The sequence below is a fragment of the Vulpes vulpes genome, chromosome 15, assembly GCF_048418805.1.
Source record: "Vulpes vulpes isolate BD-2025 chromosome 15, VulVul3, whole genome shotgun sequence".
Lineage (NCBI taxonomy): Eukaryota > Metazoa > Chordata > Mammalia > Carnivora > Canidae > Vulpes > Vulpes vulpes.
This window is the reverse complement of record NC_132794.1, coordinates 91791218-91818685: the sequence shown is the minus strand read 5'-3', so window position 1 is coordinate 91818685 and position 27468 is coordinate 91791218. Positions and strand designations below refer to the sequence as shown.

General features: G+C 50.5%; 2 protein-coding genes across 12 annotated transcripts in view; both read left to right on the top strand.

The window, feature by feature from the left end:
- The first annotated feature begins 1543 nt into the window (after positions 1–1543).
- Positions 1544–19860, top strand: KCNIP2 (potassium voltage-gated channel interacting protein 2). 11 transcript variants are annotated; one of them, XR_011997555.1, is made up of 11 exons: positions 1552–1864; positions 14929–15024; positions 15887–15940; positions 16610–16734; positions 17132–17201; positions 17372–17442; positions 17574–17681; positions 17867–17971; positions 18109–18171; positions 18483–18612; positions 19423–19715. XR_011997555.1 is itself a non-coding variant. In XM_025992544.2 (11 exons), the coding sequence occupies exons 1-10, from the start codon at positions 1792–1794 to the stop codon at positions 18528–18530; spliced, it is 813 nt and encodes a 270-aa protein (XP_025848329.1). In that variant the 5' UTR covers positions 1552–1791; the 3' UTR covers positions 18531–18546; positions 19423–19706. The 11 variants fall into 11 exon arrangements, 10 of the variants coding, with proteins under 10 accessions (XP_025848359.1, XP_025848318.1, XP_025848329.1 ...); XM_025992544.2 differs by having other exon boundaries at positions 18483–18546; positions 19423–19706; XM_025992533.2 differs by having other exon boundaries at positions 1551–1864; positions 18483–19860.
- Positions 19861–24288: 4428 nt separating this feature from the next.
- OGA (O-GlcNAcase) overlaps positions 24289–27468 on the top strand; it is a 28724-nt gene continuing 25544 nt past the window's right edge. Inside the window, exon 1 of the mRNA XM_025992499.2 lies at positions 24289–24941. Within this exon, the coding sequence (XP_025848284.1) occupies positions 24743–24941 (199 nt within the window). The 5' untranslated portion in view covers positions 24289–24742. The remainder of the gene's footprint in view (positions 24942–27468) is intronic.

The following is a 27468-nucleotide window of genomic DNA, read 5'->3' as shown; positions in this document are numbered from 1 at the left end:
CTAAGTCTCCTGGCCCTAGTGGAAGCCAGTTAGCTTCAAAGAGGTGTAGCCTCCCTTGCCTTTGCTACTTATAGATTCCTTTCCTATGAAATGAACAAGGGCATGAAGCAGTAGCAAGACTCCTTGCCCTCCATTGTAAAAGCACATCTTTTGGCCCATTTACCTATATGTTTTAAGAACTCCAGATGGGAATCCCATCATCATCTAGAATTCAACCCCCAAAGGAGGTGCCCATGCTCTTTCCATGCCCCCAAGGTCGTGCCAGTTTGTGGAGAAACTTCCAGAGCCGGGGGGGGGGGGGGGGGGGGGAGCTAGGGCATTGCTCCCAAAGACAATCCTTGTACTTGCTTGTCCCCCTCCCATGCCTGAATTCCTACCACAATTCCTGCTGAGTTAATTGAATCAAGTGTTTGGGAATTAAATCCAATTGAAGACATTAAATGTGCTGGGGTCACTTTAGCTGAAGGTTTCAGTCTTAGCAGGTTACTCCTCCAGAGGAGCCATTGGGCAGGCAGGAAGACCACATAGGATACTGCCACCATACTACCCAGGCCCTCCAAACACTGCCCCTCTCCTTCCTTTTGGTGGGTTGGGGGCTCTTTTGCTAGCAGTCCAGTAAAGAGTCTGGGGAAGGTTATACAAGTGGCTCAGTCACTCAGAAGCCATTCTTAGGAGAGCAGGTGGCAGCCCAGCTCTGTGATAGTCCCTGGTTTCAGAAAAGGAGCTAAACTAAGGGAAGGTAGGTGGGCCTCAAACAAGGGCATTTCTTACTCTGTATCCTCACCTGGATTCCCCACACCAGTCACTCCTCAAATCTTCTGGAAAACAGAAGGAATGTAGGACAGGGCAAGTGTTAAGAGAGAAGGGCAGGAAACTTGAAAGGGAACAAAAGAACAAAGTCCTGAGAAACTGACCTGGCTCACTCTTCCTTTTCTTCCAGTGGGCCAGTGGGGCTCCTGAGATCAGGGAAGAAGATACCCTCATTGTGAATATGGCTCAGGGACAGCTCTTGCAGGCTGAGGGTTGAGGTCTTTCTGAGAGAAGAGAGAACTGTGGTCCACTGGCCTAAGATGAGCCTCTTAGAGGCTGGGCTGACCTTTGCTCTGAAAACAGACTCTCAGATGCTCTGCATCCCTAACTCCCTCCTAGCAGGGTGGGCACTGGTGAGAGTGCACAGAGACCCGTATGGGGGAAGAGAACAAGAGAAGATGGGGGCTGATGTGAGACTGGACAGGTAGCTCAGAGACTTACCCTGGCCAGTGCTGATGGTGGGGGAAGGAGTGCCTAAGAGTTGGGACGGGGAAGGTCCTCACAGTGGGTCCTTTCTGGTCCTGCTCCCTCCTCCACCGCCAGAACCCGTGGCTTCAGGTTTGGGGGTAGTGTTGCTGGAAAACCAGTCTCCCTCCCCGCACTTCCCAGCTCACCCTTTCACCGGGTTCCTCCCCCGAGCTGCAAAGAGGAGGGGGCGGGGGTAGGGGGAGCCAATCCCGGCAGCGTCAAAGGGGGGAGGCGGCGGTGACAGCCGCGGGGAGGGGGCGGGAGGAGAGAGGCGGCTTGGCTCTGGCTCCGTGCTTAGCTCCGCTCTGCCTCCGGCTGGCTCTGCGTTCACCTACTGCCCAAGCCTCCCGCTCCTGCCCCAGGACCCCCAGCGGGACCCCTGTCCTTCCCAGACTCAGCCCCAGCCCAGACAGCGAGCAACGCCACCAGGGGGCGCCGTGTGAGCGCCCTATCTTGGCCACCCGGCGCCCCCTGCCACGGCCCAGGCGGGACGGGACGGGGGCGCCGGGGGCCATGCGGGGCCAGGGCCGCAAGGAGAGTTTGTCCGATTCCCGAGACCTGGACGGATCTTATGACCAGCTCACAGGTGAGTCAGGGGCTCAAGGGTCGCGGGAGGGAATGTAGATTCCATCCCCCAGACCCTTAAGCCTTTCTGACCCTGGCCAGGCCCTTACTCACACTCTGTCCCATTCCCAGGCACCCTCCAGGCTGTTCCGGGCAGCAAGACACTGGGGTCCAAAGCCTTTGGAACCGTGGGGGCTGGGGGGACAGGCAGGCAGGTGGGGAGAGGCAGCAGGTGTGGGCGTGTGACACAAAGCTAGGAGAGTGTCTGGAGTGGGAGGTGTTACGTGCGTGAGCGCCTGTCATTCTTTGTGTGTGTCTCTGTGTGTATATGTGTGTGCGCCTCCCTCAGCTGGTTGCCATGTGCCCTAGGCTTGGTATATTGATAGGGTAAGTGTGATTTTGTTGGCTGTGCAATTGTATGATCTTGTCAGATGTTTGAATAAGGTTGTGTAGGACTCTGTTGTACTAATGAAGTTGTTTTGACCATGTCTCTGTTCTATGTGCAACTCTGTGCTTTGTGCTTTTCTGTATGAAGTGACATGTGACTATCAGAATGTGTCAGGGCTTCACCTTATGGTGGTATGTCTCTTTGTAAGACTTTATGACTGTGACCCTCCTGGGGCAAGCATTGTGTTTTGTGATTGTGAGAATATGCAGATTATATCAGCATTCCATGCTGATTGTGTAGGAGGCAATGTCTTCTGTGGGCTTTTTGAGTGTCTTGACATGTCTTACCCTTGCTGCCTCTCTGGTTTCCTGGTATAGAAGGGGGCCTTTACCACACATTTACTGCTTCCCCACGTTTTCCACAAACAGCCCAGGTGGATCCAAGGAGGAACACCAGTGTCTGCCCAGCCTGGCTCCCAGGAACAACGCCTGGCCCTTGTGGGGAGTTTTTGGTTAGTGTTGGGTCATCATCTCCCACCCCCAAGAAAGTACTCAGAGATCATTCTTTCAACTGAAGCTCCTTTAGCCCTCAACAACCCTCCCAGAACTTTATCCAGTCCTGAAGGAAAATATCCCCTCTTCCCCTCCAGACCCAGAAATAGAAGCACTTGGCCTGGAAGGTGCCTTGTGGCCTCCCCAAACCATTTTGCTGCCCAGGCAGGCTCTGTCTCCCACAGTGTGGAGTAACCTGGGCCTGCATGTATTTCTGGGTTTAGTAGGCATACCCATGTGTTTGTGTAGGTGACTGTGTTACCTTGTATACATTTCCATGTGCCTATGTGTTTTCTGTCTCATTGTACAGCCTGCCCGGGAACTTCCAACAATGGATGGGAGGAGGGAGACTGTCTCCTGTGTCTGAAACAAGTTGGGAAGGTGGAGGGAGCCCATGATCCTTGTCTGTCCTTAGGGGAGTGAGGTTAAGTCTCCAGGTTGGGATTGACAACTAGGATCTAATGCCTTTAGAAAGTGTCTCCCATACTCATTGACCCTGGGGAAGCCCTAGTTCCTATGCTGAGACTCCTAGAAGGGAGAGCCTTTTGGCTCAAGCAGGCCCTAAGTGTGCTCTAGACGTGGCTCAGACTTGGATGGAATCTAACGTCCAGCTCTGCTTTGAACTGTGTTCTCACCAACTCAGGATGCTTGAGAGTAGTAAGGCCCCAGGGCGTTCATTAACACCACATTAGTCAGTGTTTGTTTCCTGCTTTAATTGATTCTCCCCTTTAGTGGAATCCTCCCCTCCCCAATTGGCTATTTGAATCAGAGACTAGGTGAAGGTGGGGAAGCTCTTGTATTCCTGGGAAGCAGGAATGGGCTATTACTTTTGCTATCTGGGTCTCACTTTTCTCACCTCTAAAATGGAGAACACTACTTCTTGCTGTCTGCCTCCCAAAGGAAATAGGTCAAATGTTGACAAGTGTCAAGAATGATGTTCATCATCAACATCCTCCTGTAGATAGCTCCACTCACGACTTGGAAAGTAGAATGTGTTACCAGGAGCTCTCCTTTCGATTGAGGGCTTATCTTACAACAGGAGACAGATGAGGTTGGGACTCCCCCTGATAAAGTGCTGGGTGCCCTGAGACACTTGAGCTAAAGCCTGAAGGGGAGTCGTTGTCCGAGGTGCTGAAGAGCGCTCCAGGACAGAGGTACTGCTGGGAGGTCCTAGTTCCCAAAGTGTCTTCCCTGTGCAGGCCCGATTCCTGGGATGGACATGGAGGTAGTCTTTGGTTTCCATCATTTTGGTCCATCAGGCTGATAGGGAGTCCTGAACTTATCAGGGCATCCGGAGTACCCCAATTACTTTCCTCCCCCACTCCCCCAGACCCAAAGCTGAAGATTTTTTTTTTTTTTTTTTTTTGGTGGGGAGTGGGGAGAATCTGAAACTCCACTCCGCCCCAGATCTATTCCCTCTGGTCTTCCAAGCCTGCCAGGGCTGCTTGGAAGTGTGGCATGGTGAGTGAAAGCAGCAATCAGTGGCAGTCCTGTCCAAGCTGGAAGCAAAGCAAGGACTAGGGACTACGAGGAGAGAGTTGGGATCTGGCAGGCCAAGGCCTGAACTCGGGTCCCTCCGGTCATATATATCATTTCCCCAGTCTAGGGCGCCCCCGTGTGGTCATAGGGCAGCCATGCTTACAGAGCTGATTCCAAATGGGGATGTCGCCGCCAAATCAAGTGGCAAAATTTGCATGGAGATTGGAGGTGATGCTTGCCTCGTGAATGTAGAATTTTCTGCCAAAAATACAGGACCCTCCAGTCGGAGGAGTGGAACTATGTCTCTCATGTAGGCTGTCCCAGCAGTTTGAAGGCGTCAGTGGGTCCTGGAAGGGTTTATTTTGGGTACAGCCCTATAGAAAGGAGTCCTGCAAAGGGTTGGGACTGAGACTGAGGCGAGGAGAGCTTCTTCATGCATTTGGCAGGCAGTCAGCATACAATGGGAGAATCTGTGAACCCACTGGAGCAAGATAGAGGGACACAAAGCAGAAAGTTATGAGAGAAAGGAATTCAGAGCAGCCTCTTCTTTGCCACCCCACTACAATGCCCAGTTCCTCCTCCTTCCTCTTGCTCTCCCATTGGTCTAGAAGTATGGAAGTGTGGGAAGTTGCCATGACAACGGTGTCCTGCTTATCCCCTTCACTTCTCAGTGCCAAATTGGGAGGAGGAGGTGTGCGACAGGCAGAGAAGGCAGGGCTGAAGAGGGGCAATAAAGAATAAGGTTCATTATCCCCTCCCCCAGCTCCTTTTTCAAAACCCGTGGGTGCCTACCCTCCCCACTAGAAATCCAGAAAACATTCCCAGAGAAGGCTGTGAGGAGAGTCCGTCCCTTCCCTCCCCCACCCCCGTGCCCCGCCTAGCCCAGTCTAGGAACTGGGTGAGGATAGGTGCTTTAGAGGATGGGGGCCGTGGTGCGTTCCCCTGTGCGGCCCAGAGGAGATAGCGAGTGGAAGAAAACCCTGCTGTCAGAGATTATGGTCCCGCAGGTCCGGCCCACCTGCGCCGCCCACTCGAGTGGGGGTGGAGACACGACCGCCCCGGGGCCTTGGGGGCGGAGTTTGGCCAGTGTGCTCTCAGCAGAACCATGAACCGATGCCCCCGCAGGTGCCGGAGCCCGTTGGGGCAGGCAGCAAGATCCCTCTACCAGCTAGTGACTGGGTCGCTGTCGCCAGGTATGAGGAAGGGAGGAAGGGGCTGGACCCTTCGAAAAGTGAGTGAAGTGGGATAAGAGCCTTACAGAAGTGGGGAGGGGAAGGGCCCCTCCCAGAGATGGAGGGAGCAGGATCCCTCAAAGGAGAGGGTTTAAAGGGCAAGATCCCTGACAGAGTAGAGCTCGGGTACGGAGAAGGTAGAGGATAGGAGTCTCCAAAGAGGAAAGGATAGGGATTGGGGACATCATGGTCCTTAAAATGGTGGAGGGTGTGAGGCAGGACTTCTCACAGAGGATAGAGGAGGGGGACTTAAGCAGGTGGATATAAGGGGCAAGGCCCCTTGCAGGGATAAATGGAGGAAACTTGCAGCAGAACAGGGAAAAGACACAAGAACCCTTTACTAAATTACTTGGTTTAATGGGATCTTAAGATGATTGGGATCACTGTCCAGAAGGAATACTGAGGTAGGACTGGGCCAACTTAAAGTCAGTTAGGGAGTTCATGAACTGTGGGATGAATAGACTTGTGTAGCATAAAGATTGTATGTCACCGTTTTGTCTATCTCTGGGAGTCTGTATGAACAGGGTTATGCATCACTCAGGGTGTGATCATTGGGGCTGTGCATCCTGGGGGTTGCATATCTCTGGGATTCCGTGACACTGAAACTGCATGTACCTGGGCAATTGTACTTTAGAGTTGGTTTGAGGGTGTCTGAGTCACACTAAGTCACAAGATTGTACCTTGGTGTGGGATGTGTGGAATTTATAACATGAGGATTGTGGATATCATCTCACGGTACTGCTGAGATTTACACACACCTCTGCTTGGGTATCCTTAGGGCTGCCTGGGAGAGGCCCTCCCCACTTGGCCCCCCAAAAACAAAACAACCTAGACCTGTGGCATTCTGGGACCTGTAGTTTTCTGGCTCTCTCCATGGTATCCTCTTGAGCTCCTGGAATATAGGCAGGCCTCTCCTAGCCATGTGTTCCCCAGAAGGAGGGGAGATGGGGCTGAGCCAGAGCCATGCTTGGCAGTCTTGGGGAGCATGTGTCCCTCAAGCCCCCTGCTTGGTTGGACCTGTCTCCAGTGACAGATGGCTGGAGCCCGGCAAGGCCAGCTCTCAATCATAGCAGGAATGACTTCCAGGCCCCAAAATAGCCCCAAAGCCTAGGAAGGTCATTAATCACCTAATGCAGCTGGGGGCTGCTGTGTCTTTGGCCTGACTGGGGACTGAGAGAAGAGTTCCGAGGTCTTCACTGGCTGGGGTCCTCACTGGGGTATCAAGGACAAGATGAAAGGAGTACAGCTACATAGGGTGGGTCCCTTCATAAGGCAGTATTATTCCGGGTTTGAACTGTGAGAGATGAACAATTGGTAAGAGTATCTCTGCAGTGAAATTTGAGGGACCTCAGGAGGGCCCACCTAATGCTTCAAGATAGTGTTCCCTTGAGCCCTCACTCTGCCTGAAGTGCTTCCATTAAGGGTTTACTCCTTTGGGGAAAAACTAAGTGACACAGGGATGCTTAGGGAGGACAGATCTGGGCAAGCTTCTCATAGGGCCCTGGGACTTGAGAGGTCTCAGAGTGGGGAGAAGGGAGAGTCTGAAAAACAACTCACTCTTTCACTTACAGACACCCCCCACACACACACCAGAAGCCTGGTTGATTTAGAACCTTGAGTCACTGTGAGGCTGGGTCAAGGTCTCTGAAGGTTGAGAGTGGGGGGTGTGAGACAGAAAAGGAGGGTCCAGGGACAGGGCAACAGCCTGAAAGGTTGTCAGTCTCTCCATCTGTGAACCGCAGCAGAGAACCAGAAGACATGGCTATGCTGCCGCCTTCAATCTAGATAGTTTGGCTTGGCATTCAAGACTCCATGGAATCTGACCCATTTTGGTTTTATCATTTATGGCTCCCCCAACACAAAGTAAGCTACAGTCATCCAAGGTTCCTTGACGTTCCCACATACATTGGAAGGACAGGCTGTAAATCTTTAAAAAAAAAAAAAAAAAAAAGGAAGGACAGGTTGACAGATCCTTGATCCTGGTTTAAATCTTTTTTTTTTTTTTTCCTGGTTTAAATCTTGATCCATCCTTCATCATCTTTGCTATCTTGGGAAAATCACTTCCTTGAGCCTCAATTCTTTCATCTGCAAAATGGGTATACTACTACTCACTCTGACCATGTTGGCTGTAAACACAGGAGTAATAGACCTTACCTCTCAGGTTTATTATGAGGACTGAGACAATATGTGAAAGTATCCAGAACACAAAATGTGCTCAATAACTGTTGACCCCTCTGTTAAGGTAGACTGTTGACATTTAGCCATCTTTCAAGAACCAGCCCAAAAAATACCCACTCCCAGTTTTTCCTGGCCTCCCAGTTAGAGAGCTTTTATAGTTAAACAAGCTTTTATAGCTCATTCCATGCCCTGCCTAGAACAGTTCCTACAACATAGTAGACCATACTAAATATGTTTTGAATGAATAGAAGCCTTATAGTTCTCTCAATGGGCTGTCTCTCCCTACCCAGCGGAAGCGAGAACCTTACTTAGTTTACCTTTGTTCCACAAGCACCAGATCAGAACCTGGCATTCAATTTATGTAAGTCTAATTTTTAAACAACTTTGCCCTTTAGGAGCTTGGAATCTAATTGAGGAAACAGAACTGATCCAGAAAGATCTTAGCGAGGTGACCTCAAGCAAGTCTCTTTATTGCTATAGACCTTGTTTACCTCATCAGTGAAATGGGCACAATACTATTCACTCTACCTCATAGGGTTGTCATGAGAAGCCATCAAGATAACAGTGTTTGTGGAAATACTTTGTTAATGAAGAGTTTTAGAAATGTAAGTAGAGGGAGATGTTAATAACAGTAGCAAACACTTCACAGTTACTCTGTGTCAAGAGATATTCTAACAGCTTTCCATATATTCATTGATTCCTCCCAGACCATATGAGATGGGAAACAGAGGCACACAGAGATTAAGAACTTGCTCTGACAAGGGTGACGGAACATGAGAAACTCCTAACTCTGAGAAACGAACAAGTGGAAGGGAAGGTGGGCGGGGGGGATGGGGTGACTGGGTGACAGGCACCAAGGGGGGCACTTGATGGGATGAGCGCTGGGTGTTATACTATATGTTGGCAAATCGAACTCCAATAAAAAAATATACAAAAAAGAGGAAAGGGAAAGGAAAGGGAAAGGAAAGGAACTAAGAAACTTGTTCTGACAAAGCCAGGATTTGAACCCAGGGAATCTGGTACTCTGGTCTGGCCCACACTATTACCTACCATGCTATGCTGCCTCCTTTTACTATTCCCACTTAATAACATTATAGAATTAGGTGCTACGTTTTGAGGGCCCAACACTGAGTTCACTAGAAATTCAGGTACCTGGGAGCCTGCTGAGGGCCGGAGGTCCTGTTAGGTAAGAACTGTAGAACAGGAGAACAGAAAGGAGGGCATTCATAGCAGGAGTAAAGGCACAGAGATAGCACCGAGTTTGATGTGTTTGGGGGACAGTGAGGAGGCCAAACGGTCTGGGAGGGGGAATTAAATGCCAGCTGTGGAATGTAGATAGTTGATGGGGAAGTATTTGCTGGTTACATCTGTAAACCTATAATGTCTAAGGTGTGAGAAACCAAAAGCACTCCCCTAGGTTGACTTCTTCCTGGAGGAGGGGGTAGAGGGGCAAGCAGAGGATCAAGCCTGCCTGTGGTGCACCTTTCTTCCCATCCTTTCCACACTTCCCGTTGTTTGGGGGTGGAGGATTAGGAAGGGGTAAAATAGGATGTGAGATGGATGCCTGACCCCCAGTGGTGGCCATGTAGAACTGCAGATCAGTGAATTTCAAATGAAGTGGTAGGGATAGCCCCACCTGGACTTCCACCCAGTGGCTGGAGCTGAGACACATTCATCCCAGGGCTGGACAAGGCAGGAGGGCTCCCTCTGGGGTCAGTCCCCCAAAACTGGGCCTCCTAAGTGGGCAGGCTGTCTAAGAAGGGAGCCAGTGTAGTGTGAAGGTTTAGAGCACAGGCTCAAGGTGAAATGGGTTAAAACTGAGGCTCTGACACTTAGTGATCTTGGTGATTTTCTTAACCTCTTTTAACTTTAGTTTCACTACCTGTGATGTAGGGATAATGGTACTGCCTTCATACATTTACTGCGAAAACTATTATATTTTTAAAGATTTTTATTTATTTATTCATGAAAGACACAGAGAAAGAGGCAGAGACATAGGCAGAGGGAAAAGCAGAGTCCCTGCAGAGAGCCTGATGTTGGGCTCCATCTCAGGACCATGGGATCATGACCTGAGCCAAAGGCAGATGCTCAACCACTGAGCCACCCAGGTGCCCTACTGTGAAAATTAAATGTGATCATGTCTTGGGGTGTCTGCCTAGCTCAGTTAGAAAAGCACGTGACTCTTGATCTTAGAGTTGTAAGTTCTAGCCCCATGTTGAGTGAAGAGATTACTTTAAAAAATATGATGATAGGAGGGCACTTGATGTAATAAGTGCTGGGTGTTGGGATCCCTGGGTGGCGCAGCAGTTTGGCTCCTGCCTTTGGCCCAGGGCGCCATCCTGGAGACCCGGGATCGAATCCCACATCAGGCTCCCGGTGCATGGAGCCTGCTTCTCCCTCTGCCTATGTCTCTGCCTCTCTCTCTCTCTCTCTCTCTGTGACTATCATAAAAAATAATAATAATAAATAAGTGCTGGGTGTTATATGCAACTGATGAATCACTAAATTCTACCCCTGAAACCAATAATACGTTGTATTTCAACTAAATTGAGTTTAAATTGATTTTTTTAAAAAAGAAAAAAACATGATCAACTCTGTAAGAACGTAATGTATTATCTAGCCCATAGTGAGTGCTCAGTGTTTACCAGCTGTGGCAGGAGTTCAGAGGCTCTTGTCTCGGGCTCACTGGCTCTGCATGCCTCTCCTCACCCCTACAAACATGAACACCCCCCCACACACACCAACAAGGAGCAGGGAAGATGGGGGAGGGGCTCCAGGAATGCTGGGGGCGGTGAGGGTGGGCCACTTCCTTGGAGGGTACAGACTTCCCTCCAATTCTGGACTTCTCCATCAGCTCAGTAACGTTTTTCAAGGAGCAGGCAAAGCTTTGTCAGATCCTGGGTGGGAGGAAGGGAGAAGCTTGGTCTCTCCTCTCCCAAGGAACCTGAATCTGTGGGTTCCAAAGGTAACCACCGTAAGTCCCCTCCCCGGAAGGTCACAAGAAGGCTAACCAGCCTTTTTCCTGCCCAGGCTGTTGGACCTAATTTTCCCATGGGCCTCAGTTTCCCTGCCTGTGGAAAGAGTGCTTCCAGCCTCACAGTCTCCATGGCAACCATGGATCGATGTTGGTGGTGTCCTCCTGACTGGAGAGGTCACTGCCTTCTCCATACTTATATCCTCATCCGGCTCCACGCGGATACAATTACACAATCACTCTAGACCCATACTCCTCATTATAGGACACATCCATACTACCAGTCTTCAGACCGACATCCCACAGTCCTGCTAAACAGATAAACTTCCTACCCCATATACACTCAGAAATACTGCAGTGCACTCACACACACATACCATGGACAGCCAGGTCACTTACCCAGATATACAAGACACACACCCATATATGATAGACACATACACATGTAAACCACACACAGGGATACACATAAGAGGAGAAACTCATACTCTACTCTCCACACAGACACAGGAATACACACAAGAAAACACCCAGACACTTATAATATACTCTGACACATACATCTCTAATTTATACATGTGTAACTCATAGTTTCTCTCGGACACACACAGACACACATACACTTACACTGCCCTTCCCTGCCCTCTCCCTAGGCATAGCTCCTCCCTCTGCCCCCTCCCTTTGGCACTGAGTAGCCATAAAGTGTCTGGGGGAAGCTGTCCTCGGGGATAGAGGCAGGTCACTGCCTTCCTCCTCTGGCCTGGCCTTTTCTGGCCCATATCCTGGCCAAAGGCTCCTGAGAAGATGCCAGTCTGTAGGCTGAAGTAGCCCTGTGAAGAGGAAGAGGCTGTGGCTGGGAGGCTGTGGGGCAGAGGCGGGGTGAGGGGGCGGGGGAGGGAGGAGATCCTGGGAGGGAGAGGGGGAGGGAGGCTGCAGGCGGTCCTACTCAGGCTGGGGAGCCTGAGGGGGAGGAGGTGTGAGGAGGGCTGCCAGTGTGTCTGAGCCTCAGCTGGTGGGGGCCATGCCCCAGGCCCACCATGAACCTGGAAGGGCTAGAGATGGTTGCTGTGCTTGTGGTCCTCGCTCTGTTTGTCAAGGTCCTGGAGCAGTTTGGCCTCTTTGAGCCTGTCTCCTTGGAAGGTAACCCAGGTGTCTGGCTATGTCTGGGCTGCTGACTGAAGGAGCAGCCGCCCAGCAGTGCTGGGGAGGAGGTTACTCTGTTTTTATGACTGGGGGCAGGGGGTAAGCATGTTAGTGATGGGATAGGGCATCTGGGGGAGGTAAGGACGGGTGCTTGGGGAACAGGACATCTGAGTGGCAAAGAAGGAAATTCAAGGAGTGGGTTTGGGGGAGGGGCTTCTGGGGAAGGTGAAGAGAGGAGGCCAGGGGCCTGGGTGTTTTGGGGGGGTGCTGAGGGGCACAGCATGGGAGGACTGGGGTATGGAGATGAGGGAGATCCATCTGAGACTGAGGAGAGGTTGGAGACAGGCAGGACTATCTGGAGTAGAAGAGGAGGTTCCAGAGTTCCTGAGAGAACACCAGACTTCTGGGGAGTCCCTTTGGGGCCAGGGCCCCACAGTGGCTCTGAAGACATGTGTGAGTGACTCTCCATACCTCCATCCTTGCATGTGTAGTTGTAGAGTGTGCATGGATTCTGTGCGAGAGGTGCAGGGGGTGTGACCATGTGTTCATCTGTGTGAAAAAGAACAAAGTGTGTGACTGTGTGAGACTTTGTATGTGCCAGGGATGTGATTTAATGTGTCAGAGGGATAGGGTGTGTGGCTTTGTGAGATGCTGAATATGACTGTGCGTGAGGGGGACAGGTTGTGTGGCTGGGCCGCTTTGGGTACTGGATTGTGTGTGTGGCTGTTCCCAGAGTTCCCTGAGGAAATACCAGCTTCATACTCAAGGCCTGGAATGGGGGTGGGATCAGGAGGAACAGGAGTAGGAACACTGTGAATGAGACATTTATAGACCAGCTCTGGCAGGAGGGTAAGGCATAGAACAGATCAGGGACCTTGCTTCCCAAGCCCCCTTGCCACTCCAAGTTTCTCTCAGGATTTCCAGGGCCTGGACATTCTCCACATCACCCCAAAATCTAGTGGGGAGAGTGATATTGGAGGTAGAGAGGGGACCTGTTCTGCCTCCCCCAGAGAGATTTGGCCTCTCCCTCCTCTTCACACCAAGAACTGTGCAGCTCCATAGCACAGCTATTCTGGATTTCCCCCAGGGACAGGAAAGGAACATAGACAAGAACCATGATAGGAGGGCTATTAGGGCAGACCCCAGGGAAAACTGAAAGATGTGAAGGGAGCTGGAGACAAGAGAAGTAGCCAATGAATTGTCTGCTCTAGGGTTCAGTAAAAGCGGGAAACCCCCAACCTACTTTCTATCCTCTGCTGCATTATCAGAGTGGGGTGGGGAGCAAGGGTTGGTCTTAGATCAACTGGGGTTCATCCAGTCCTGAAAAGATGAAGTCAGTTTGGCTCTGACTTGCCATGCCCTTTAGACTGTTCAGTGGTAAGAGGGGTCATCCAGGAAACCTAGGTGTCCTGTAGGCTAAAGGCAGCCCTTTCCCTTACTACTTTTCAGGAGAACCTAGAGGAGATAGTCTTGGGAGCAGGGAGGGGACGGTGGGGGGGGGGGTGCTGGGGGGCCGCGGACGGACAAGTGAAGAAAACCAGGAAGTTGGGAGAGGCGGGGGTGCAGCCCTCCTCCCTCCCACCCCACCCCCACTCCCCCACCCCGCCCTTCCCAGTCCAGCTGCGACACACCACCGGAGGCCCCAGGCGCAATCCGGCTTCGGGAAACCAAAGTCGGGGCTAATGGAGCCCTGGGCTGGGGGCCAGGCCGCCATCGATCCCCCACTCAGCCCACGGTCTCCCTCCTACCTCTCCATAGCTCTGTGGGGGGAGGGGAAGAAAGGACGTGTTGGAGGGGGAAGTCTTAACTCAAAGCAGTTAACTCCTGGGAGCAGGGCCTGATCCAAGGGTGGAGCCTCGTTTGGGGGGGCGGGGCCTGCGTAAGAGTTGGGGTGCCCTAGTAACCTACCACCTAAGGAAGTTGGGCCCCTCCAGGAACCGGCCCAGGCCAACTTCAGTCAGTGTGCTAGAACCCTGTGGGCTCTGGCCCTAGAGTCTGGAGGTGGGCGCTGCCCGGAGACAGGCACACCAACACATAGCCTCTCCCTGGGATACAATTAGAGCTGTAGGACACCGGTGTAAATAAGGGGAAGTGAGGGGAACCGTGGTCAGTAGCCCTACATTACACCAAAATACTCATCTCCAAGGTCTGTTATTGCTTGCTGTCATGTCACCTTCAAAGACATGGGAGGAGACACACTTTTAGCGTGAATGAGTGAGTTAACTGATGAGGAACTTTGTTCCACTGGCAGGGAGATTCTAGGTGCCTTGGAATGAGGGATTATAGGAAGGAAAGGTAGGAAGAACAAACATGGATTCTGTTGGTGATGTGGAGTCCTAGGTATCTGGGTGCCATGGACACCTAAGTCACAATATGATATGGGTATGTGTCGTGATGATCTTGATATGTGTCATAATATTATAGGGTCACAGTGTATTGCAGTGTCCTTAACACACCATGTCATAATATCCCACATGTTTTTGTATGATTTGATCACACTGCAATGTAAGATGGCCTATGTGGGTCCTCATGTGTATGGCTTATGCTTTTCCTAGGCCACATTTGTATATGTTTGTATTAAGGGATACTACACCAAAATGTGTGTGTACTTGTGTGTGTGTGTGTGTGTGTGTGTGTGTGCATGTATTGGGGCCTGCTTAATTAGATCATTGGGTTTGAGTGAGTTGCTGGGTATCAAGCTGTCCTTGTATGGCATCCATCACTATGATTTATCATTCTATGTGTCACTATACATGCTTGTCTATGTGTGTGTGAGAGAGAGAGACAGAGACAGAGACAGAGGTGTTCCTACCTAGGCAGTTCCTACCCAGACCTCCCCTCAGAGGTCCACCTATAGCACTGGAGCCAAGGGCACTGGGTCAACAGGCACTAAGGCCATTGCTACCTCCCCTTGGCGGCCTCATTGTCCCCAGCTGCGTCCCATGATACAAGATGCCCGAGTGGACTTTCTATGCCTGTGAAACCCACTGTGCTTCCCTAACCCAGCCCCAGCTACTCTTACCATTCTCATCCAGTCCCCTCCCAACACCCCTTCCCCTCAGGGTCGATTTGCGATGGTGGGGAGGGGACGGAGGGACAGTAGAGGTTAATGTGCCTTCCTGGGGTCTTCTCTCTTCCCAGGCCACCCTCCAGGGCCCACTAAAAAAGCGCTGAAGCAGCGGTTCCTCAAGCTGCTGCCTTGCTGCGGGCCCCAGGCCCTGCCCTCAGTCAGTGAAAGCAAGTGCCTCTCCTGTGTTTCCGGGGGCGGGGCCCGTTTGTGTCGGGGTGTGACCCGTGTGACAGGAGTGGGCCTGCGTGTGTGTGTGGGCGTGACCAGTGAGGGGGTGGGCGCTGGCAGGCCCGAGGGTGGAGAGGGCGTTAGTACGTGCTGGGAGGAAGCCGAGGGTGCGGGCGGGGCCGGCTTTGGGGGGCGGGGCCCAAGAGTCTGTGAGGGAGCCTCGGGTGCCTGGGTGTGGCCGGTGTGGCAGGGCACGAGGCCTGAGACTGTGGGTATGGCTGATGTGGCCGATCGAGACACAGACTGCTACGAAGTCTGTGCGTGGCTTATCTGGATTGGTGGCTGCGACTGTGGCCGCCCTGCCCCGGGCATGTGGCCCCTGCCCTGCCTGGATGGATGCAGGTGCAGAGGATGGAGCCCGCCTTCATCCAGATGACAGGATCCTTGGGTTTTCTAGTCCCAGCCAGTCCCCACTTGAGTGGCCTCACTTTGTCTCCTGAGGCCTATTTCCTTGGTTGGGCCTTGCCCAGCCCATAGGATTATACTGAATGTTGCAAGCCACGGAGGCCCATTTTGTAGTTATTATTTGAGGGTGTCATTGTGTTTGATTCCACTGGGTCCCACATGGGGGTAGAATTGGGGAAATGACAGGCGTGAGTCCCACAAGCATGTGTGCGTGGGGTCTGTTCCGTGTGTGTCTATGCTTGTTCATTGTGTGTGCCTCTGTGCGCGGGGCTGGGTGTGTGTGTGTGCATCCTAACACGCAGGTCTTTGAGATTTGCTGTTGAGTGTGAGGGGCGAGGTGTGTGTCTGCAGTTGGCCGGGTCTTCCACTTTCTCGGTGACAGTTCGCTCCCTTCAGCATTAGCAGTCCCAGCCTCCCTCCGCCCCCACAGACCCCGCCCGCTGGACCCAGGTGACTTACTGTCCTGGTGGGGGCGGGGGTCGGGCCTTCGGGCGCGTGGGGTGGGGGCACTTGCCTGGGGACTGGATGTTGGGAACTGGGGCAGGACTGAGATGCGGCCAGGGATGAAGCCTTAACTAAGGTTTATTGGTGTCAGGTAGGGGTGGGGTCTGGATGGGCTTGGCTGGAGCTGGGCGGGGCATGGCTCGAGCATGGCTGGGATAGGAGGAGCTTGGCTGGAGGGAAGGATCTAGGCGGGGCAAGTGTGCCGCTGGCCAGATCAGAGTGGATCAGGGTAGGCGGAGCCTAGATCCCCAGACGCTTCCTCTTTAACCCGTTTTTCTACTCCTCCCTTTCTGGGAGGAAGATGGAGCTAGGGGCCTTCCCCTTGAAGCAGGGATCTAGGGCCCGGGGACCAGCGATGAGTCGGACCCCTGGTTCTGGGGCTAGGCCTGCCCATAGGTGCAGCCAACTGATAGATCTGGAAGCTGACCAGCATCTTGCCTTCATGTCCTCAGACCGGGGTCCAGGGAACTGGCAGGCTGGTGTCTGGTGTTGGCTATGGGGAGGATGGGTGGGTGGGTGGTTTTGAAGAGGGGTCGTGGAGGCCGGGCCTGAGGCGCGGTTGTCCCCCCCCCACTGCCTCCCTCCCCGCCCCCCCCCCCCCCCCCCCCGCCGCAGACAGCGTGGAGGATGAGTTCGAACTGTCCACGGTGTGTCACCGGCCAGAGGGTCTGGAGCAGCTGCAGGAGCAAACCAAGTTCACGCGCAAGGAATTGCAAGTCCTGTACCGGGGCTTCAAGAATGTGAGCGCAAAGGAAGACCTAACTGAGGGGTGGGGCAGGAAGGGTGGGGCCTATCCTGGACTTCTAAGGTTGGTTGGCCTGGATGCTTTAGGGGTATGAGAAGGAGTGAGAGGGAGGAGGAGGGGCCCCCCTCTTCCCCATAGACCAAATTTCTAGCGGGAGGCTCTGGCGGATTTGAGGCCAGGCAGAGCCTGTAAATCCGCCCTGCTGGTGAGTTCTGTGTTTAAACTTGTGCACTGAGAAGTCTTGCCTTCCCTAAAAGAATTGCGTGGTTAGCCCCCTGGAGACAGGAAGATTTGCTTTCTCTGGGAGTCTGGCATAGAGTAGGTGGTGGTGAGTGGAAGGGGGCTTTGTTTCTGCCCTCAGTCTGGTTTCTAACTCTCCCCCCACCTCCCAGGAATGTCCCAGCGGAATTGTCAATGAGGAGAACTTCAAGCAGATTTACTCTCAGTTCTTTCCTCAAGGAGGTGAGGGGACAAGACCTGAGAGGAAGCAGCTGTCCATCTAGGCTGAGTTGGGGAGAGGGTTCTGGAGGGGCCTGGGAATGCCAAGTGATAAGAGGGGTTTGGGGAACCCCATAGCCATAGCAAGCCCTTTCCTGTCTGAAAGCCAAACTTTTCCATACTTATCTTTACAGACTCCAGCACATATGCCACTTTTCTCTTCAATGCCTTTGACACCAATCATGATGGCTCTGTCAGTTTTGAGGTGAGCTGGAGGAGGTGGGCCAAGGAAGCCTGTTTCCTGAGGCTTGAGGGCCAGGATCCACAGGCCAAACCCAGACTGGGGATTGGGTAAAGGGTATTTGAAAATACAGTTCCTCTCTGTCTCCTTCCCAGGACTTTGTGGCTGGTTTGTCGGTGATTCTTCGGGGAACCATAGATGACAGACTAAACTGGGCCTTCAACTTGTATGACCTCAACAAGGATGGCTGCATCACCAAGGAGGTGTGGGACAACTGAAGAGCTGGAGAGATTTCATGTGTGTGGGGAGGTGCAAAGGGCCCTGAGGAGGAAAACCTGATCAACATATGCTTCCCCAGCAATGGGCGGGGTCCGCCGTGGGCTCTAGTCCTCCTGATTTGGAGGCTGGAGGCTCTGAGGAGGGATCCTTTTCTCTCTTGGCCTAACAGGAAATGCTTGATATCATGAAATCCATCTATGACATGATGGGCAAGTATACGTATCCTGCACTCCGAGAGGAGGCCCCAAGGGAGCACGTGGAGAGCTTCTTCCAGGTGCCTGGGACTGGGTAGGCTGGAGGGTTCTGGAGTGTAGGGAAGGAGGCAAGGTCCCAGCAGAGAACTTACCTGAGTTCCACCTGCCTCTCTCCTGTCATCCCTCCTGTTCTCTCTACCTGACTACCTTTTTGCAGAAGATGGACAGGAACAAGGATGGCGTGGTCACCATTGAGGAATTCATTGAGTCTTGCCAAAAGGTACAGGCCCCTGCTTTCCACATTTCCATGATCTGGACTCAGGGTCCAATTCAGTGATGTAGGAAAAAAGCTCCTTTGGGCAGAGTATCATCTCCCTAACTTGCCCACACCCCCAAGTTCTGTTCCTTTGCAACTTGGGGATGCCTGTCCCTTCCCTCCTTCAGGTCTCTCTGGGTGTCTCCTCCCTTGCTGCCTCTCTCCATCTCTGAATGTCCCCATTTCAGATGAATGTCCCTCTCTGTGTCCCTGATAAGCTCTTTTTATTTCTCTCTCTCTCTCTCCAATCTGCCTCTCCTACCCCATGGCTACAGGACGAGAACATCATGAGGTCCATGCAGCTCTTTGACAATGTCATCTAGCTCCCCAGGAAAGGGGGTCAGTTGTCCTGGGGGGACCATACTCTAGCTCTAGTCCAGGTGGAACTCACCCTTCTCTTCCCAGGTCTGTCCTCATCCTAGCCCTGCCCTGGGGGCTGTAGGAATCTAAGAGCCTGGGGATTCAGTGGTCCAGATTGCTGGAGCTAAAGGGGACAGGGCATGGGCAGAGTGTATCTGTGGGGTGTTCCCAACTCCCAATAGCTCCCACCCCCTTCCTGCCTGACACTCAGTGCTGAGGATGCCCCTGCTATAGGAAATAAATGGTTCTCCACCTTCCATTCCCACTCTAGAACTACAACACTAGACAAAATGTCTCCTGCTATGGTGCTTTCCTTATCCCTGATCTCATATGCATTTCCTCTAAGATTTCCTTCTCAGAGAGTCTGCTCTGTCCTCCGCACTGACTGACCTTTTAGACCAGGACCTTTGAGAGCCTTGTAGGAGGAGGAAAAGAATGTAGGGAGAGAAATCTTAGGCCTGAGCCTGGTGGTTAGGTCATAGGAGGCTGGGGTAAAATGCAGAAAGGCCTAGAGCTTGTCAGTGACAGCTCAGGCATGCCAGCCAGACTATAGCTCTGAGCCCCATAGGTCTGCCACCCCAGGCTATCAGAATATGAATTCCAGGCTCTTTGGAAGACTCTGTCTCCTTGGAAATGCCCCAGAAATGTCCGTACTTTCCTCAGTATTCCAAGAGAGCCTGAGATCCTGATGTCTGGCTCATGCCTCAAATTCCTTCCTCTCCTTCCTTCCTGTTTGTATGGGTGGTGGCAGCAGCAGGGGAATGAGTGGGAGATCTCCCAGCTGATACTTGCCAAAGCTTCAGCCTACCCTCTCTGATGGCTACAACTTAAGTTTTCATTTACCATTTCTTCTAGACTTGGAGGCATGGAGTGAGTCAGGGACCATCCAGTGGCTGCCTTAGAAGAAAGGGGAAGGAGGGAAGTGGGCATAGCATCTGAACCCACTGTGGGGGCATGCACTAGAATCTTTGATCTGCCCAGGGTCTATCCCAACCCCCCACATAGCCTCTTCAATTCCTATATAGGGTCTCTTCTTACTCTATTCAATCTACCCAGAGATGCCCCTGTACACACTTAGAAGGCAGGGACTACTCTTGCCATGCTGCCACCCTTTAATATACCTGCTCGTTCTGTTTAGCTCACCCTCCCAGTCAGTCAGGATCTGAGGGGAAGGGCCCTGAGGGAGCCCCTTTTCCCATCTGAACACTGTTGACTGCTTTGCATTTTGGGCTCCTCTGTATATTTTGTAAAATAAAAAATACACTAGATCCAATAAAACACAATGGCTATGCACAGGCTGCTGTCTCTGCCTTTTTGTCCCTCCTACTCCATCCATACATATCTCACAACACTAACCCCTGCACCTGTTGCCCTTTAGATGCCAAAGAAAGTAGCATAGCCAACCCTTGGTAGGAGATTGAGATGCAGATTCTGTAAGAGTTGGAGACCTACCTGACCTCAGAGAGGTCCTCATGTGAATCTCTCTCCCACATCTGCAGAGGAGACGAGAGACAGGGTATTAATGTGGCAAAGATTATGCCAAGCCAGCTGTCTTTTGGCTAGACATTCTGACAAGTTGGATCAAGAATTTCTAATTTACAGACATCTTAGTTAACCTCAAAGTGCTTTCTTTTGAGGAAGGATTTCCTTTAGTTGCTAATGAAAGTTCCCTTGTGGAAACATCCAACCTTGCCTCCAATATGGACATAGATTCTGTCTATACTCTAGCCAAGAATGAGAGATCAGATGGGGTGGACCCAGGCACTATGGAGCAAATAACACAAAGGGTAATAAAGACTTCTTATGTGGAATGGCTGCCTTTCTTTGTTCTGTTTCTGGAGAGGGGCCATCAGTGATAGGCCTGGCCTCCCATCCTTTCTCTAGGGCACCATTATGCGGTGATTAAGCTTCACCATCCATAAAAGAGGGATCAGGCCTTCTCTTCCATCACTGTACACATTGACAAGGTCAAGGGAGAGTATGGTGTCCAAGAAAGCAAAATTTTACTTCCAGAATCCATCATTTTGTCATCTGGGTGCCCTGCTCACATTATCACACAACTGTCTGCTCCACAAGTCCTTGGATTTCTTTGGGTCACAGCCCCTCTGAGGGATTTGATGAAATTTGTGGGTCTACTGTCCAGAAGAAAAAACATGCACAGTTTTTCATATATTTTTGTATCTCTGAAGCCTGGCCATGGACCTAAGTTTAGAACCTGTGGTAAAAAACAACAACAACAACAACAAAACAAAAACAAAAACAAAAAAAAAGGGGTCTACTATTTTCTCAGCTTTCCATTGTACAGCAAAGGAAACAGGCCCAAAGAGTGGGGAGGACCTGCTCAAGGTTACCTACTGAGTTTATAGGAGGATTGAGACTAGACCCAATCTTCCAAATCTCTGTCCAGGGTTGCTTTGGGATATAGTAAAGATTTGTGAGTGAAAGATGGATGCCATGCATATCATGCATACTCTAAATCAGTTGACACTGTGGCAGGCTCTCATGGTACATACCCTATACTTTTCCTTTGTGGCACTTCTCAGTTTGTTACCATATATTTCAGTTTGTTACCATATATTTATTTTGAGTGATTGTCTTCTTTGATACACTATAAGCTCCTGAGGGCTCCTTGAGTGCCTAGACTAGGTTTCCTGCACCCTATAAGCTCCTGAGGGCTCCTTGAGTGCCTAGACTAGGTTTCTTGCACCCCGCCATCCTATCCTTGAGGCCTAGCATATAATAGGTATTTAATAATTGTATGGATAATTATATGATTGTATATGATTGGATGAATGGGTGTGGTGAGTGTGTGTATTTATCTCAGTTAAGTGTGGAGATGGTCTCTATGTTTTAGGGTAGATTCAAGTTTAAGGGAAGTTGAAGTCTGAGGCTGAGTAAGGAGAGAAGTGCCCCAGAACACACAAATGGGATCCAGAAAAAAGCAGCAGTTTGGCATTCTGATAATTTTTTTCTGGCCACTGGTTGAATTCTGGATGTTGTCAACTACTCCATGTCAAAACACTCCTTTTATGCCTTCTGGCATTTCATACTCTCCTGGGTTTTTCCTCTTGCCTTTCTGGCCACTGCTTCTCAGCACCTGTTTGTAGACTCATCCTTTTCAACTGGAATTCTAAACATTGAACACCATAGCTCAGACCTGAGTCTCCTCCGAATCACATCCAGTCCTACAGCTTTAAATACCATCTATATGCAGAGGATTCCTAAGTTTATATCCCCAGACTTCTCTGAATTTCAAAAACCATACATCCAATTGCCTATTTGACATATTCATGTGGACCTGTAATAGTCAAACTTAACATGTTCAAAATGGAGCTTTGATTGATGCTTTTCAGTCCTCCCATCTCAACAATGACACCATCTACATAGTTGCTCAGGTCAAAATTTAGTAGTCTTCATTTCTTCTTCTTCCTCTGACTCCCTAATTTTTTTTATTTTTATTTTTATTTCTAGTTTTTAATTTTTTAATTATTTTTATTTTTAAGTAATCTCTATGCCCAACATGGGGCCCAAACTCATGATTCCCAGATTTTACCAACTGAGCCAGGCAGGTACCCCCTCCCTTTACTCCTTTAATCAATCACCAACTCTACCACCGAAGATGACCACTGCTCTTTCCTAGCCAAGCCACTATCATGGCTCACTCACAGATAACTTATTTTTCCATCTGAAGTAGTCCTTCCTTGCTGTGGTTACTCTTTATCACATTATTTGATTTCCTCTCTTCGTGGCACTTATTACAAACTGAGACCCTGTGTACATACTGAATTTATTATGTTTCTCTAACCAGTATTTAAACTCTGTGGGTGGGCAGCCCGGGTGGCTCAGCGGTTTAACGCTGCCTTCAGCCCAGGGCCTGATCCTGGAGTCCCAGGATTGAGTCCCACATCGGGCTCCCTGTGTGGAGCCTGCTTCTCCCTCCGCCTATGTCTCTGCCTCTCTCTCTCTCTCTCTGTCTCTCATGAATAAATAAAATCTTAGAAAAAAAAAAAACCTCTGTGGGTGCAGTGCCCTATTTCATTCATTCCACAGGTATTTATCATAGGCTTACTAATCTCTGGTACCTGTTGGAGGTACTAAAGGGGTAGAGGTGTGGTTTGGAGAGGAGAGTGTGTGGCAAGAACTTCCCTTCAAGTTTGAGCAGCACAGACATGGAAAGTAGATCTTGCCTAGGCCTTGGACCCCAGAGTCTGAACACTAGATGAAATAGTGGCTGCTGACTTGCTAGCAGTTGCCACTGAAAGTGTCATGAGACTAAGGGCTGGGGTCAGCTGGAATGATAACCCAATAATCCCCCAAGGGACCACAGTATCAGTGAAGCTGCTTATGGCTTCCAACTGTTTTCACAAGAGGTCCCCTAAGAAAATGTTTGCTTCTTACTCCCATCTCAACACTACAGGACTAAAAAGAAGAGGGACTATAAGAGTACCTGGAGCTACAAGTTGGGCTACTGCTAGAGGATTTGAATATGATATTAACAATATTAAGTCTTAACGATCAGAATGAGAATGAGACTGAGATGATCATTTCACATTTATACCTCACAAGCTGAAACAGATTTCTTAACTGGCATAAATGTAAACAAAGTGCATTATAATAGGACTACAAGAAGCTCTGAGCACAAACAGTCGCAAAGGGGACCCAAGCCCATCTAGGGCTCTGGGAGGGATTCCTCTATTCATTTTTTTTTTTTTTAATTATTTATTCATGAGAGACAGAGGGAGAAGCAGGCTCCATGCAGGGAGCTCGATGCAGGATTCATCCCAGGACTCCAAGGCGCCAAAACCGCTGAGCCACCCAGGGATTCCCCCTCTGGGAATGACTTCTTAAGGAAATGATGTTTATGCTACGGCACAAGGTTCTTTCTCCCTTAGACACAGTTCACGCTCCCCATCCCCCAAAATGTCAGACTTTTTCACCTCTCACCACAAATGTACTGCTCCACCAGCCTGGAGGATTCTCTCTGCTTCCCCCTCCTCAGTCTAACTCGTACTCATCCTTTATGCTCCAGCTCAAAAGCAAAGCCATGGCTGCCACCTCTCTCCAAAGGAGGATTAAGCCAGTCCCTCCTCTGAGCTCCTGCAACACTTGGGTACACTGTGTGGGGATTGTGCATGTACTTGCTTGTCTCCACCACCATACTGTGAGCTCATAGTGGCCCAAGAGCCCAGGACGAGGCAAGCTCACTTGGTCTCTGCCGAACGAAGGAATGAACGAATGATTTAGTATTTAAAAGGCGTTAGCGCCAAGCTGAAGTTACGGGAACATGTCAAGGCAGAGGGGTGAGCTGAGCTCCTTGGAATGTTGTCTTCACAGAACCGATCCTGGGTCAGGCTGATGTAATGAACCAACCTATTAGAAGAATCTCAATAGAAAATAGGTCAGTTTCTTCCTCTTGCTTTAAGAACTAGAGGCTTCGTTTCCGCGCCTGCGCATTGAGAGAGTAAACACCTCTCTTTTTCACCCCCGCATCCCCAGTGCCCCAACCTGCTTCAGCCTCCTCCCATACTCCCCTTCTTCCGGAGGGGTGATGGTTCGTTCCAGAGCTCCCGGCTCGTTTTAGAGGGTGGAGAGCATAAATAGTACATCCCATCGCCTTCATTACCTTCCGCTTTTCTCGTCCCCTCTGTTCTATTCCCCCCTACCGAATGAAGCTCAATAGGCTGGCCCAAAAGAAGGAGGGGGAGTCGGGCTGAGGCGACCGGTCTGAGCCGGTCTCTGGCGCAGGCGCAGTGCGGATAAACAGGAAGCGGGCGGTGGAGGCAGCGGTGGAGGAGACCTAGGGGTTTCGAGGGGCAAACAGCGGAAGAACTAAGATTATACGGAGGCAGCAGAGTCTAACTGCGAACAAAAAGGAGGTTTGGCTATCGGCCTCCAGGGGACGAGAGGTCGTGGCCTCGCTCTCCACTTAGGCTTCCAGCTCCCCAGCTTAGGCTGAGGCAGCGGCTGACAAAGGGCTCGCGCCGGTGCCGCCGCCCTTCTCATCCGGGCATTCGGGTCCCTGCGGAGAGGGAGGGGGAAGGGTAGAGGGGGAGGGGAAAAGAGCAGGAAGGGCGCGCGCTTGGAGCCGAGGCCCTCTCCAGGGCTCCGGGCCGGCGGCCCAACGGACGGAGGCCGAGGAGGACCCGCAGAGGTGGCGGCGGCCGGGGGCAGGAGGATGGTGCAGAAGGAGAGCCAGGCGGCGCTGGAGGAGCGGGAGAGCGAGCTCAACTCCAACCCTGCCGCCTCCGTGGGGGCATCGTTGGAGCCGCCAGCAGCTCCGGCCCCCGGAGAAGACAGCCCAGCCGGGGCCGGGGGAGCAGCGGTGGCCGGGGCGGCAGGAGGGGCTCGGAGGTTCCTATGTGGCGTAGTGGAAGGTGAGCGCCTTGGCGCGGGCTGGGCGAGAGCGTCCTCCCTCCCGTTCCGCCCCGGTACTAACACATTCTTTCCTCTTGAGGGGGGTGCTTTAGGAGGTTCTAAAAGGGTGTCTCCCCCCCCCCCCCCTTGGATCTGAAACTTGACCCTGCTTGGACGAGGCGAGACGCGAGACGGTGGGCCAGCCTTCAGCCTTCCCACACGTTGTTAGGCAGCGTTGAATTCTCTGGCTATTAACAGGCCTGACCCCACCCGCCTTGGGCTGGCGCCAGGCCTGCTCTTGCGGAGGCGGCGGTAAGGAGCCTGGTGTTAGGCTCAGAGTTACGCGTCTTTGTACCTCGGGATCCTGTTCCCTAGGGTGGGCTCTTCTAATGGAACACCGTATAAAGCGCTGCTGTCCTCACCCTTTGGAAAAAAAATCAACCCACACGGACGTGCTTGTTGTACGCCTAGAGTCCAGAGACGGCACGGTCCGCCTAGGATTTTACAAATTCCCCTTTGCTTGGTGTTTTTGTTGGGGTCTTTCGTTTTGTTTTTCGCTAGCCAGTCCCCAAGCACCCAACCTTTAGAGATTCTTTTGCAGCCTAGAAAATTGTCCTTTGCCAACTGCTGTGCTTTGGCTCTAGAGTGTTGAGTTTAATACTATCAAAGACACGGAATTTTAATTTAGGGACTGCAGAAGAGGATTAAAAATGCCCTTCTCACTTCCTCTCTTACCTTTTTCTTTTCTTTTTTTCTTTTTTTAAGATTTTATTTATTTATTCATGAGAAATACACAGAGAGAGGCAGAGACACAGGCAGAGAGAGAAAGAGAAGCAGGCTCCATGCAGGGAGCCTGACTTGGGACTCATCCAGGGTCTCTAGGATCATGCCCTGGGCTGGAGGCAGCGCTAAACCGCTGAGCCACCTGGGCTGCCCCTCTCTTACTATTTTCATTTAAAAAGAACGCCACAGACCTGACTCTCTTTTTTTGGGGGGGGGGGGGCATTAAGGGGAAATGGTCTGAAGACTACCACGGTTTATGGATATAGCGGACAAATATATTGAACTGAACATTCTAAGGAAGCATGAGTTATTTGCGTTATTGTTTTTTCTTTGAATACAGAATGTATTTTAATTTTCTGAAGTTTTTTGGCTTACCTAGACTTCCCTAGGTGTTGATTAGTTGTTTCTAATATATAATGCTGTGCATGGGAGTAACACTGTATAAAAATCAGTCTTTATAAAAAGCCGAAAAGGTATGGAGAAATAGAAGGGTTGTCCTATGGTTGAGACCTTTAGCTTTTCCAGTGTTAGCATATATATATTTATTTGAAGGATGAGTGCTGATTGTGGCATTTTAGATAAAGTTTAATTATAGGGGAGAACAGACTAATAGATAGCTGCAGTAAGGAGTGAAACAATTCACAAGTTAAAGGTCTTGCAGAATTTTGGGGAAAGACGATGGAAAACTACTTACGTATTTGGGAGTCGGTGGTTTTGAAAACATGATTGCTTTGGGTGTCTTAATCTGTTAGTGTATTCATTGGGCTTGTTTCTGTATAGGGAGATTTTAGAAGGAGTCTGTATTTTGTCATCAGAGATCTTGGGGTGGAGGGTTGAGGAGTTATCCTAGGGGATCTAGAAATTTTAGAGCTAGAGTGAAGCTGAAGAAACTTTCCTGTTACATCTTCAGTAATTATGGAAAAAGCTCCTTGTGGTTTAAATAAGTTGGTTTGTTTTTTTAGAATAGTATTGAAAGAGAACTACTCAGAGAATAGTTATCTGTTGTTCCTCTTCCCCCTATATGTATTTTTTCTTGATGACTGAGCACATGGGCGGAGGAAGGGGCAGCACATCTAAATTGATACCATTCTTAAAATGAATGAAGAAAAGAAATATTGTAGGTATTGTAGGTATTGGTAGGATTCCTTTTTAAAAATTTTCTTTCCAGGCAGCCCTCTCCCGTCCCCTCCCTCCCCAGGAGCTTTGTAGGATCACTTTGCTCTCAAACCTTGCTTTCCTGCCAAAAATAAAAAATAAATTAATAGTTTTTATTCCACCCCCCCCCCTCCCCCCGACCTTTGTTGGTCATAACTCGTGTGATAGCACGGTTTCCTTTGTGTGGTGACTTAACTGAAACCATGAACCTGACACTCGGCAAAGTTAGGGTTTCTGAAGGTAAAAATGTTTCTTTTATATATTGAAACAACTCTAAAGGAGCATTCAGTACCTCTTCTTTTAAGAGAAAAATGATAATGCTAAGAGTTGTAGGAAAGCTAGAAAGACATATAAAAATTTAATGTTTTAAGTTACTTGTAAGAGATAACTGAATTGTCAAGATCGAAAATGCTGTAGTTTCATACATAGGTATGCAATGAATTTTTCTTGGGTTGTCATTGTTCCTGTTTGTGATGCAGAGTAACCATCCTTTCTAGATTGGAGTATAATACATCACAGAAATTTCAGTTTTGGGTAGTCTCTTAAGCAGACTGTGTGTGTGCGCGTTTTGTGTGCGTGTGTGTATGAAGAGCATTTTGTGTTCATGAT